At 37.3% G+C, this 12,934-nt stretch overlaps 1 protein-coding gene across 1 annotated transcript; it reads right to left on the reverse strand.

The window, feature by feature from the left end:
- Positions 1–4,693: 4,693 nt before the first annotated feature.
- Positions 4,694–12,714, reverse strand: cyth4a (cytohesin 4a). Its single transcript, XM_039685830.2, has 14 exons — positions 12,567–12,714; positions 12,072–12,132; positions 11,475–11,548; positions 11,226–11,290; positions 10,556–10,622; positions 9,739–9,857; positions 9,576–9,656; positions 9,351–9,463; positions 7,955–8,103; positions 7,248–7,359; positions 6,916–6,992; positions 6,724–6,795; positions 6,231–6,385; positions 4,694–5,423 (listed from the first exon to the last, which is right to left on the reverse strand). The coding sequence occupies exons 1-14, from the start codon at positions 12,570–12,572 to the stop codon at positions 5,339–5,341; spliced, it is 1,236 nt and encodes a 411-aa protein (XP_039541764.1). The 5' UTR covers positions 12,573–12,714; the 3' UTR covers positions 4,694–5,338.
- Positions 12,715–12,934: the final 220 nt, after the last annotated feature.

Genomic DNA, 12,934 nt, shown 5'->3' on the forward strand with positions numbered 1-12,934 from the left:
AAAAATAGGACATCTTCTTCATTATGATGATTTTGGACATCAATGAAGATGTGGATAGTGATTCTTCCTACAATTATATTGCTTCAGATGTTAGCTTAAACTTTAATTATTGGTGCTGTATTTTCAGAGGTTTGAGAAATAATGCTGCTGACACTGCAGGAAAAAAATGACTGAAATATATTGCGCAGCCTGGGATCATGTGATCTCCTGCCGGTTACAGAGCTCTTAGTTGGACTGCGGAGAGCTTTGAATTTAAGTGTCTAAAAATGTAGAATGTTACAATTTTCCTGTTTGGCAAATCTCTGCCCTACATATTATCCCTGACCCAAAACGGTCTACTTGCCCGATCCTGTGGCTCCCTCGGAGTCATAGAGGAAGGAGGTTAAGCTGACAGAAAACATGCCTGATCAGTTACCATTAAAGGTGTGGTGACATTTACAGTTGCTCAGAGAACTTCCACAGGCAAAATCCAGTCATTTAAATAGGAATCTGTATGTTTGGGAGTTTTGCATGAGGGAGAAAAACTAATGTGAACGTGTTATGTGTGAAAGTATGCCGCTTGGACAGAATAGATGGGACGCAACTGATTTTTCCATCATGAGTGCCAATAAATGGTCTCACTGTAAATAAATTGACTCTTTGTATTTCTTTTTCATTTAACTTCAAAAGATGCAATATCGCACTGTGGAAAACTCCCTGAAAGAAAACACAATAAGCCTAATTTTCAAAAAAGTGAGTTTTAATTGAGATCAGATTTAATTGAGAAGAGGCTAATGGGTACTTCAGCACAAATTATGAGTTTTATTATTGTTGATGCACATTACAGGTCTATAAATTTAGAAAATGACACCTATTGAAAAAACAGTATTATCATTCGTCATCCTTTGATTAACGAAGTGACTATTTTGCCACCAGTGAATTATTTAAACTGCTTGATGATTTAAATATTTGTTTGTGTTGGCTTTTTTTTTTTCCCAATTAATCATTTATTTGCAAAGTGTTTGGTTTGAGTCCTTGGAGTGATATAGTAAATTCTGGTAAATTGGTCCTTTTTGACAGTTATATATCAGTGTTAAAAAGTGACCCAAGTACCTAAATTCAAAATTGCTGATATTCTACAGTTTGGGTTGACAGACAATACAATTTTGCGTTGAATTGTGGCTTTATAAGGCAATATGAAAACCGCAGAAACAGAACTGTGTCAGTGTGTGTATGGTGACATCCACATTACTTGAGCTGACATTGTCAGAGATACGTCAACAGATCGGTTAGACTAACATGGGTGTGACATTTGCCTTAGCTTGTTTGTTAAAGGAACACGCTGACTTTTTGGGACTTTAGCTTATTCACTGTATTCCGAGTTAGATAAGTCCATACATACCTTTTTCATCTCCGTGTGTGCTGTAACTCTGTCTGACGCACCCATAGCTAGCCTAGCTTAGCACAAAGACTGGATGTAAATGGCTCCAGCTAGCATACTAATCTCAATAAGTGACAAAATAACGTAAACATTTTCCTTTTTACATGTTGTGATTTGTATTGTCACAGAGTGTACAAATAACAAGGTCATATGAGACGGACATCTTTTAACCGTATAAATACTGGGAACTATGTTCTCAGAAGGCGAAGCACTGCTACTTGGGCGGTGTGATTACAGCAGCACCTGCGACGCACCGTGGTGAGGAGCAGAGAGTTTGTTCAGAGTTGGAGTAATTACTAGATCGTAAAAGCATAGTTTAGAATCATGGGTGTTCGCTGTATTGTAAAGAGCTGCGACAATAAACGGGAGACCAGGTAATACCACGATGTTTATCTAACTCTGGGGGATACGTAGCCTAGAAATAATAATAAATAATAATAATACCTTTAATTTATAAAGCACTTTTCATTTGCGAACAGATCTCAAAGTGCTACAGCAAGCGTAAAATGAGCAAGAATAAGATAACATAAAAAGTGAAAATTCTAGATTAAAAGAAGCTTTTTCTAAATAAGAAAGTTTTTAAGCCTTTTTTAAAGTGGTCGACTGGCTGTGGTGCCCTCAGGTGGACTGGCAGTGAATTCCATAGTTGCGGGGCAGCAGAGGAAAAAGCGCGGTCTCCCATGGTCCGGAGCTTGGTTCTGGGAGAACAGAGAAGATTGCCATTTTGTGAGCGGAGGTTTCTAGTTGATGTTTGCTGGGTGAGGAGTTCCTTGAGGTATAGTGGTGCATTACCATGGATGCATTGGTGTGTGAGGAGATTGATTTTATATTGAATCCTGGCGGAGATGGGAAGCCAGTGGAGTGCTTGAAGGATGGGTGTTATATGTTCATATTTACGCACTCTCATCAGGATCCTTGCAGCACTGTTCTGTATGTATTGGAGTTTCTGCAGAGACTTGTTAGAGATCCCATAGAGAAGTGCGTTGCCATAGTCCAGCCTGGAGGAGACAAAGGCATGGACAAGTTTTGTGGCGTCGGAAAGAGTGAGAGTGGGGCGCAGTTTGGCAATATTCCTGAGGTGGAAAAAGGATGATTTGCACAGATGTTTGATGTGGTTGTCAAAAGTAAGGTGAGGGTCAAATCTTACACCGAGGTTGGTTACTGTTGATGAGAGAGGGATGTCTTTTCCAGAGAAGGTGATAGAGGTAATCCGGGACGACTGGACCTGATGGGGAGTGCCGACAAGAATTGCTTCAGAAATCTAGATGCAACAATTTTTTTGCAGCCAGTGTGATCCAGCAACTCTCCGTTGGCTTTCGAAGTGGAAAACCAAACTCTGGTCAGGCCAGTCATATCGTGTATAGAGTTGGTGGGTGGGCTTAACACAATGACGGCAGAGTTGTGACGATTCTGCGTCGTGATTTCCGTAGTTGATTTCCCTGCTACTTAAAAACAAACAAGATGCTGCTGGCGAACAGCGGTCTTTCGATTCGGCTGGCCGCGACTCTGAATGACTTGTAGTTAGGAGAACATCAAGTTAAGAGAACGCATGGGATTTACTCAGACACAGCCGTCCGTTGCTCTGGTTGGTTGTAGTGCTATCCTATTGCATGCAGAGGGATATTAAAAGACAACCATTTATCCCACCCCTTGGATTGAGGTATGCCAATTGACCTATGGCTAAGCCACGCCCCCTAGACTCAGTCGGACCAGAGAATGTATAATTGAAGAGAATTGGCACTGGCTGGTTACCTCCGGTTTCTGGACTGGTTGCAGTAACACGTCTCTGTCCATGTGGGGGCGCTCGCAGTCAAGTGCAGAATGAATGGGAGTCTATGGGTTTTAACCCCCAGAAATCTACTTTTCTCAGGATGTATTTTTTTTTGTCAAGTAATTTTAAAGTTGCATTCAAAAGGGAGGGCTAAGATAATACACTCGGCTGAAAATTGCATTTTTAAGTTCACTTATCTGTTCTAAAAATCCGTTGAAAACTGTGATGACGTCACACAATAGCAGAATGCTAGCGTGTTCCGGCCAACAACGGCCAAACCTGAGAAATCAAAAAGACATATAAGTACTCGTTCATTTTACTTTTGGCCTATAATCTATATAGAACTTGCGGAATCAACAATAAAATCTATGTTGATTCAATGACAAGCAGGAGAAAGAGACACATTTAGCCGTTTAATTCTATAGACTCCCATTCATTCTGCACTCGCCCGTGATCACCTCTAGTGGAATTCTAATGGAACTGCAACCAAGATGATACACAATGGGGCTAATAATAGGAAGTGCCAAGGGTCGCCGTTAGACGGGCTCTGGTCGGACAGTCAACATTTGGGAACAGGCGCTTTGGCAGCTGTCACAGTAGAAACATTTCACAGGAGGCAATTGGTAATTTTTGGGGTTAGCGCACTGTGATTGGCTCATCGTGTTTGAGGGCGTGGCTTAGGTCATTGTGAGTTCCCAGACCTAACATCTTAATGTAGGGTATAAAAAGTATAAAACTTTAAGTTTACTTTACAAGTATGAAACTTTTCTTCTTCTTCTTTATTTAAGACTTTTCCATCTACAAAGGTTATCAAATAGTAGTGCTCAACTGATGAGTTGGCACTTTTTGTAAACTATGATAAGTAAATTACTAATCTTGCAAGGGAAAGAAGGCTGAAAAGATGGCGAGCGTTGACAAAGATAAGAAGGAAATGATACACAGGAAGAGGGGAGTGTTTTCTAGTAGACCACAAGTGCAATGTAGATGTTGCAAAGGAAGCACCATGTAACTCATTACAGTTCAGATATCTTTCTTCAGTAGACTAGATTTCAAATGTTTTAGAAATAGTCCCTCGTGAACTATTTAAATATACACATGCATATTTATGTGTAGCCTACAGTATATTGTAGGGCAGGCTATTGACTTCAGTTCAATGTACGGTTATTTATAGCCTTTTCACAATAAATAACGTTTCAAATCAGCTATAAAGAAAAGGTCAAGGCTGGAAACAGCGTGGAAATAAATATGTAGGCTATATATAGAGTAAATGAGTGTATATTGTGAAAATCGATCGCCATTTTTCATATATGAAAGCATCTCGCTCTGTCTCTACAGGAGTTGATCAACAGTGTCCTCTGCTGGACAAACGAGGCTTGTTCGGTAAAGACATTTAATTAGATCAGCCTAGTGCAGTCATTATATTTTAATAACATGGTTGTAATGTATTCACTAGTTTATTTATTAGTTATCTGTAATTACATGAGCGTATAATCAAATAATGATATATGCATTAAATAAATCATTTATTATGTACAGATATGAACAATTTCAATCTAATTAACAACATTAATGCTAATGGCAAAGCAATATTTACAAGATGGACATGCTGTTAAGACTATAATTATAGTATTATAAATGTGTTTTAGTCAAATGGAAAATACACAGGAAAAAATATACAAAATAGTGACTGAAAACGTAATTACCCTTTTAAATGTAGCTTAATTTAAATGTTTTTCATTGAAAAATTTAAACATTACTAGAAACAAATACTACAGGTAACAGGTGACAGAACAAACCTTTTCAAGTTCAGAGTTAGGCTATGGCTTTTTTTACAGTATTTTACCAATACAAGAAACTGCGATCATTCCAAGATTTCTCACAAGCTTTAAATAAATAGGAAAATATTTTTTGACGTAACGCCTGAGCACAACACTGCTGTTTGAGTGAACCCTGAGGCTGCATATGTAGCAGCGGTGACCTTTGTGTGGTGAGAGCGAGGCCTGACAATCAGCACCCTTAGAATCTCATTCATCTTTTCTGTTAGTCCAGTGTACCCATGAACGTCCCATTGCCTAATGTTGGTACTTCAGTCTATGTGCAACTGTTTAGAAAGATCAGATCTCCTCAGTTCATAATCTGTCAGCTGTTTAATCGCGTTGCTCGGTGTGGCTGATGATCTTCTTCTTGCGTGCAGATACCAGGTCATAGAAAGGGTCTTTTGTGATACAAGCTCTAAGAACAAGAGAGGAAACGGTTAGACTCAGAGACCTTTTCTTTCTCAGTTCCTCTTGCAAAGTGTATCTAAATGCTTTTTTAATTATTTTATTGTTACTGTATGTCTAAGTGTGTGCAAATTTCTAAACATACCTAACTTCCTCTTTCCCATGACTTTCCAACATCTCATTGTTGCACTCATAAAAAGACATTTGTTCACACAAATCTTTTACAAGGACTGACAACTGATAAAATGTGATCCACTTGTTTAGACAGTGTTGTAAATATCTTCAGTCTACATCATATCTGTCTCTCATATTCCTTCCTCCTATCTTCATTTTTTACTATTATTATTTTAAAGGACTTGAATTACCACTATGAATGAAATATGCTATATAAATACACTAACGTTAGCTAAACCGGTTGCTATAATAATGATGTAAGCATTAGTGCAGTCGAAAAACAGGTAAAAAAGAGGTCTAAAACCATTGGCTCGTTCACTCATCAGTCAATATTCACTGAATGTCACATAGTGTGTTATATGATGAAAGAGACAAAACTTAAGAAAGTATTGCATTTGGTTTGATGTTACATATGAGTGCTGTCCTAAATTATGAGAAAATACTAAGAATCCTACTTAAAAATATAAACAGGCCTATTTCGAACCTCATGTCGGTGTGGTTTGAATTGCATTTGTAAACACTGGATATATCTTGTATTTCTTTTACTATGCAAACTAGGGTTGTGTGTGCCATTCAGAAATTCTTCATGTTTATACTATCTGCTTATCTTTAATTGTTCACTTCATACTGTGCTGTCTGGTACCTGATGGCCTGGATCCAGTCTGTACGTTCCTCTTCAGATGCAGCACGGAGTCTGTAGGAGTGATGTTTGCCCATCACAACTCTCCCATCTGTCTCTGTTTTACATGCCTTTATCGTCTCTCCTTTGCGATGAGGGCAAAACAACTCTAAACAGAACTGAACACACACGGTAAAATAGTAAATGCGTATGCCGTCATTTTCAAAAGGTTACATTCCATGGTTACAAGAGGATGCTACATCACAAACATTTAAATGCCGCTTGGTATTACGAGATGCTGACTCAGATAAAAACAGAACAGAAAAATAGAAACCAGGATCTGGGCAGAGTTTGATTAAAGAAAATCTAGACTGTGCTTCCAAAGGGACAGTTATCACTTGGTGACTAAAAGAACTATAAAGCAACAACAGGGGCCTATAGAGAAACACACTATCTACTGGGTCAGTGATAATTGATGAGGTACTGATGATAATTGATGAGGATAATTGAAAAGTACCCGTTTGTGTCCGTCCTCCACCTCGTTCACACATAAGTTCTCTAGGGGAATGATGCCTTTTGGTTCTTGGTCCTAAGGAGGGGAAATGGCCTTTTAATTATTTAATTATCAATATTCAGCTTGGGGAAAAAAAAACTAATTTAATGTGTTTTATATTTGCGAACTTGACATTTTTGTAAAGGTAGTACTTACAGTGGTGTATTGGAAATAGTAAAGGCAGCTATCAGTCAAAATGAACCACCTCCTCTTCCAGGTCTTTATTCTGCCACCTATGGATTAACCAGAATTGTCACTAACATTCAGAAACATCAAGATGATCAGAAAGAACAGTCCTCTAATCTGATTGGCCAGGCTGCATTGGGCTGTTTCACAGCTTGTAATGCTGCTTGATGAAACAAATTATAGGGATGGAACTAATGATGTACAATGCAAACATAGGTTTATTATAATAGGGATGAAGTTGCCATGTCATCATTTAATTAACTATATTAAATAAGTATTAGCTGTACGAAAGAGTAACAAACCTTCTTTTAGAAGCCAGCCCTCTCGATCAGGATTGAAGAACGTGTGCGTGAGATCATTGCCGTCATCTTCTGGGATCTTAAAGGGTTCGTTCTTAATGCTCTCATAAAGTTTCTACATAATGTTTCCATAAAGAGAAATTATCAAGACTTGATCATTACAAATTCATGACATAAAAAAAAGATATACAAAACTAATTTTCCTTTGAAATAAATAATATTAATATAATTAAGTTCTTCACAAATGACATTTCTACATTCATGCATTTAGCAGATGCTTTTATCCAAGGCGACTTACAAACGTATTACTATTTATTACTATTGTATTACTTATTACTATTGTATCACTTTATTACTGTATTACTATTTATTTGAGAAAAAAAAATAAAGCAATAATGTTGTGAAAATAACTGTTTTCTATTTTTAACTAAATGTAATTTGCTGCTCAAGAAACATTTCTTCTTATTGTGCATTTCCAAAACCGATAAAAAAAACTGCATTTATGTGAAATGGAAATCTTTTGTAACATTATAAATGTTTTTACTGTCTCTAGCTTGGATCAATTTAATGCATCCGTGCTGAACGAAAAAAAAAATTAAATGGTAGTCTCTGAATGAAAAACCCGTGGATTATAAAATACAGTAGATGCGAGTGTTTGGTCTGGTAAAGCTGTGATTTGAGGGAAAATGTGACCCTGTGACCTCTCTCACCTCGAGTAGTTCATAGGGAAGATCTCCTCCATTGTTAATTCCTCTATTCATGATGATGAAACGTTCTAGTGTGGTCTTGTCTTTCACATTGGGGTTGTGCAAACTTGTGTTGAGCATGATGATAGCGAAGGAAAGGATGTAACAGGTGTCTGCAACACACACACACACACACACATATATATATATATATATATATATATATATATATATATATATATATATATATAAGCCTTTTCAAATGTCTACATGAAAGCAGTAAACTAGTTTTACTTCAGGACCCAGATTATAATGCCCCTGTTCAATCACCTCCCTTTTTAAGTGGCAGATCTAAACTTAAATGGATGTAATTCATGAATGCTTTGGAATACAGACCTAAGGTTGGTCTCTTTTCAAGAAGATTATTGCAGAAGTGAGAGAAAAATATGAAAAGTATCAAAAACTTATAGAAGATTACTGTAAATCAAATATACTGAATATTCTAAAATTGCAAGAAAATAAAAGCCATACATATATTCAAGTTGTGTTTCAAATTTAGAAGTTGATACAATTTCCAAATGGTTTTACAGGATGAATTTTGAGTGTTCACGCGTTCGATTGAAACCTAATTTTTGATGATTACAAAAATATGTGATAGGAAAAAATAAAGAAAAGCAAGTGGAAAAGGAAAGCCCCTAGAGGGACACTACCAGTTAACAGGATTAGTCAAACGCTGACATGTATTAATATTACCGTGAACTGCATAGGCCCAACTATATGCTGAATTATTAGCAATAATGAAAAAAGCGCATTTTGGTTTCTAAATGTTTCTTAAATTTCAACATGACATCATGACTTTTGCGTAAACATACATGCCACTTTCGAGTCAAGTGGCGTGTTATCTCTACGCATTTTGAGCTATCCGAGTGTATCCGCGTGTATGCATGTATGTCTACGCCATTAACGTCCGAGTGATTCCGCGTGTCTGTACATGCCGTCAAATGTCCACGCGAAACTAACCAAAATGTAGATGTACATCTGGGGAGCGATCTTTTTTTTTTTCCTAGGATGGTAAGGGAACAGTTATAAATGCCATTAACCCCAGTGACGGTTAGGTTTAGGGACGGATTTGAGGTAAGTCATATCTTTTTTTTTTCCTAAGATGGTAAGGGAACAGTTATAAATGCCATTAACCCCAGTGACTTGTTAGGTAAGTCATATATTTATATACACAGTAATCAACGGCGTTCATAAACACGCTGAAAAGCGATTATGCGTCTTGATAGCACGCCAAAAATGGAAATACGAATTGGCGTGTCATAGACAGGCTACTTCAATGGATCAGTCTGTAAATTTTGATGTTTTCATTATCTTGGCAGTGAAACATGAAACCTATCGTCTAAATGCAGAGGCAAACAACCTGTGGACTGAAAAACCCCAGCGTTACAGGTGCAGTAGCGCAGAGCGAAGGCCTCCATCATGCGGTCGATCTTCTGAGCTTCACCAGGTAGACGGAAACTCCACAAGAACTGCCTATGTCCACAATCAAACAATCACAGATTCCCCCCAAATTGACAAAATCAGTATTTGTATATGTTACAATGATACAAAAATATTAAACAGCAAAATGAGGATCTCCTCTCACCTCAAAGCCTGAACTAGATTAAGGTTTGAGAACTCGTGAAGGTGAACAAAAGCCTGCAAGATCTGAAGGTGGATCTCCTCCCTGAGGATGCAAGAAGGAAATATAACTTCCCATATCAGAACCACACGCTGTACTCACCGCAAAAATATAACCATCATCATACCTTTCTCCTAAGAAATCACCAATAGCTGTTTTATTGAGGCCTTCCTCTTTGTAAAGGAACTCAGCCACAGCCTCTGGAATCCACTCCAACAGGTCATTATCCACCAGGTACTGGATACCCTGAAAATGACGCAGTTAAGCTCAATGAAATGATGCCGATTTTATACCTCAGACCACTGGCACCACTGTTCTCGAACATTCATTAAGAAACAGGATATAAGATACGGATCTTGATGCATGATTGGCCATTGCAAGTCTTTATTCACAGAATCTTTGATTTTAAAGAGAATGAAAGCGAGGCTGTGAGGGATAAACATGCATCTCTTCAGTGGGTTGTACTGTTATTTAATGTGTTTTTGGATTGTTCTGCTGACGAAATACTGCAAAAATATCTTTCCAATAAATTTAGTAGACAAATAACTCCAGACAGCATGAGCTGTAGAAAATTATTAGTGCTTTTTACAGCGGATGAAAACTGCTCTGAATAAGGTCTAGGTATATCAATTGCATTATTCAACCTTTTATTCGTGAGTTCTTTTATTGGTAAGTTTCAAATGATTGGGGGGGAAATTGCTTTGGTGAAAAGATCAAAACTGTTTGTCATTTTTAACATACTGACCATGCATACGAGCTACTCGGAAAATGCAGTGTGGCTTCATCTCACTTGTTCTACAGAAAACACAGGATGTGGTTCTATCTTTCTTTCTCTGTCACACCACACCCCCTCTTCCTCTAACCTAGTTTAGCTAAATCTGCTTCTACCCTACATGTATCAAGCTGTTTCACTCCATGCAACTCAAATGATTCATTCTTCATACCTTCTTTGGGTCCATGTTAAACTTCTTTTTTCCACACTGGATTCTCTTGTTCTTCATAACATTTTTACTAGAGGAGAATTAAAAAAAAAAAGGCAATATTGTGACAAAAATGAAATACTGTACATTCTCTGTTCCACAAAATGTTTCGAGCCTGTCTATGACAATAGAATGTTGATTCGGCTAAATCATGATGCAAGTGTGTAGTTGTTGTTGCATATAACCTGTCTAACGTTTTCTGTGGCTTAGCATGTCCAAATATAAAGTTAACAATGTCTAGAGGCAAAGCTCTTCTCGTAAATTTGATACCAAGAAACAGGAAACACTCATCGATGGTATGTGCAAAAACCAAACCTGTAAATGTTAACATTCACGGTTTTTAATTCTGCAGCTTCTAGTGCACATACAAAGTGTTTTGCATAAACACGTGGTATATTGTCAAACTCTGGAATTGCAAGGTTAAGTTTGAGCCCCGAATTGATAATATGAGTTACATGTTTGGCTCTAGAAGTTTACATACTATCAATTTGTGATCAGTTTTAGGAGAAATTTTGATGCACGTGGATTCATACTGCTATGAGGAAAGATGTGGTTTTATTTTATTTGACATTATAACTTTAATCTAAACAACAATACCATAAACCCAAGCTGAGTGATAGTGGTGAATACTCACTTCTCATCATCGGCCTCCATCGTTTGAATTTCTGTCATCATGCTTTCAATCTCCAGCCTTAGTTTCTGAAAGGGTGAAGACATTGCTTTGTCAACACAAAAACCTAACTCCTATCATTTTCTTCACAAAGTTTTGCATGACATTTTTCTTTAGCACATATACTACTTGTATTAATGTGCTTAAAAGACTTTGTTATATATGACACTCTCAATAATCATGATATGCAGAAAGTCATTATAAAGCCAATACCTGAATATCATCTAGAATCGCATGCTTGTGGACATCAGATTGCTTCTTGTCATTTGTATTGAAAGCTAAAGGTGCTGAAGATGAAATGGGAGCACAAATAGATCAACAGTTAGCAACAGGCTCACATCAGATCCTGGATCTCACACTCATGCAGAAGAGGAATAGCACAGAAAGAAATTGCAAACACCGCCTAAATGTATCAGCTAAATATAACACTGCTACTTCTGTTTTGGAGAACTTCCCTACATAGGATGTATTTTGCTCGGTTACTGGTTGCATTTACACATATTTACTGACTGTGCCCTGTGGGACAGTATATGATACTATTGAATCATTAAGTAATTTTAAAGATGATCTCTTCAAGTAACACACACACACAGGTTGCTATAGAGAATCCCTAGATCCTTCAATGTATGTTATATCCTTAATTTTAACACTAATAATACTGCTGGTACTTTAATATCATACACATACTGTAGGCCTTTACATAATGTCCAGTGATCAACAGGTATATCCCACTACAAGTGCACTGGAACATTTTCACAGAAATTGCACAGCAGTCTCAGACCTTAAGAAAATGATTAAAGAAGAACATACCTTTCCCCCAGAGGAAGCTGTCCTTTCTTTGGGTTCCCATGCTAGCTGTGCTGCAGGGGGACTGCAGTAAAACAGGAAGATCAGTCTCAAGTCAGTGCACAGAGTAGACACACATTGCATATCACGAAAAATGTCAAATCTCGAAGTGCTGCTCTTACTGTATTTGATAACAGACTGTATAACTAAAACAACGAGAAGTGTTATAATAATGTCTTGATGATGTCAGTTTTCCAGGATACACATTTATTATATTTTTGGCTAATAAGTTGAAAATATAATAACGTTCATTACAGCAACAGCCTAACTGCCGGAAAAATCTATGTGACAAAAGACAAAAATAACATTTAGTAAAGATATGTGTGATGTTGTGGCGCTCTGATGATGTAAAACTTCTTTCTTATAGCCAAAGGAAATCAATTAGGCAAAGTAACGATTAGCCTAAATGGATGAAAAACTAAGTTTTGTCAAAAGCAAAAAAGTAGTGAAAACGCATACCTTCATATGTGCAACTCAGTGTACAAGGACTCGCTGTCGTACAGAACGAATGTAAACGATGAACAAGCCCTGAGTTCTTGCGAGAGGAGGGTGACGTCACACGACAATGAATGGCAGCTGAGTTCTGAGAACCTATTTCCTCAGCATGTCTTCTGCAAAAATGTGAATAAGATTTGATCACATTTCAGTTCAGAGAATTCACTGACAGTGACTTCGCATTAGCCACTGCCATTTTCAAAATTCCCTCACAGTTTTTTTTTGTTGAAAACCCAAAAAATAGGCTATAAATATTTAAATGATACTTCCTAAATTATAATATATAATAATGATATTTATAATAAATAGTCAAATAGTTTTTATACTGTATT

The sequence above is a fragment of the Pimephales promelas genome, chromosome 3, assembly GCF_988280905.1.
Source record: "Pimephales promelas chromosome 3, fPimPro1.hap1.1, whole genome shotgun sequence".
Taxonomy (NCBI): Eukaryota; Metazoa; Chordata; class Actinopteri; order Cypriniformes; family Leuciscidae; genus Pimephales; species Pimephales promelas.

What these genes read in the sequence shown, in the direction of transcription:
- cyth4a (XM_039685830.2), bottom strand. An exon ending in CAGCTTCCTCTGGGGGAAAG is followed by an intron (nt 11,549 to 12,071) that starts GTATGTTCTTCT and finishes TTTCATCTTCAG; the next exon opens with CACCTTTAGCTTTCAATACA. An exon ending in GGTGATTTCTTAGGAGAAAG is followed by an intron (nt 9,657 to 9,738) that starts GTATGATGATGG and finishes TTGCATCCTCAG; the next exon opens with GGAGGAGATCCACCTTCAGA.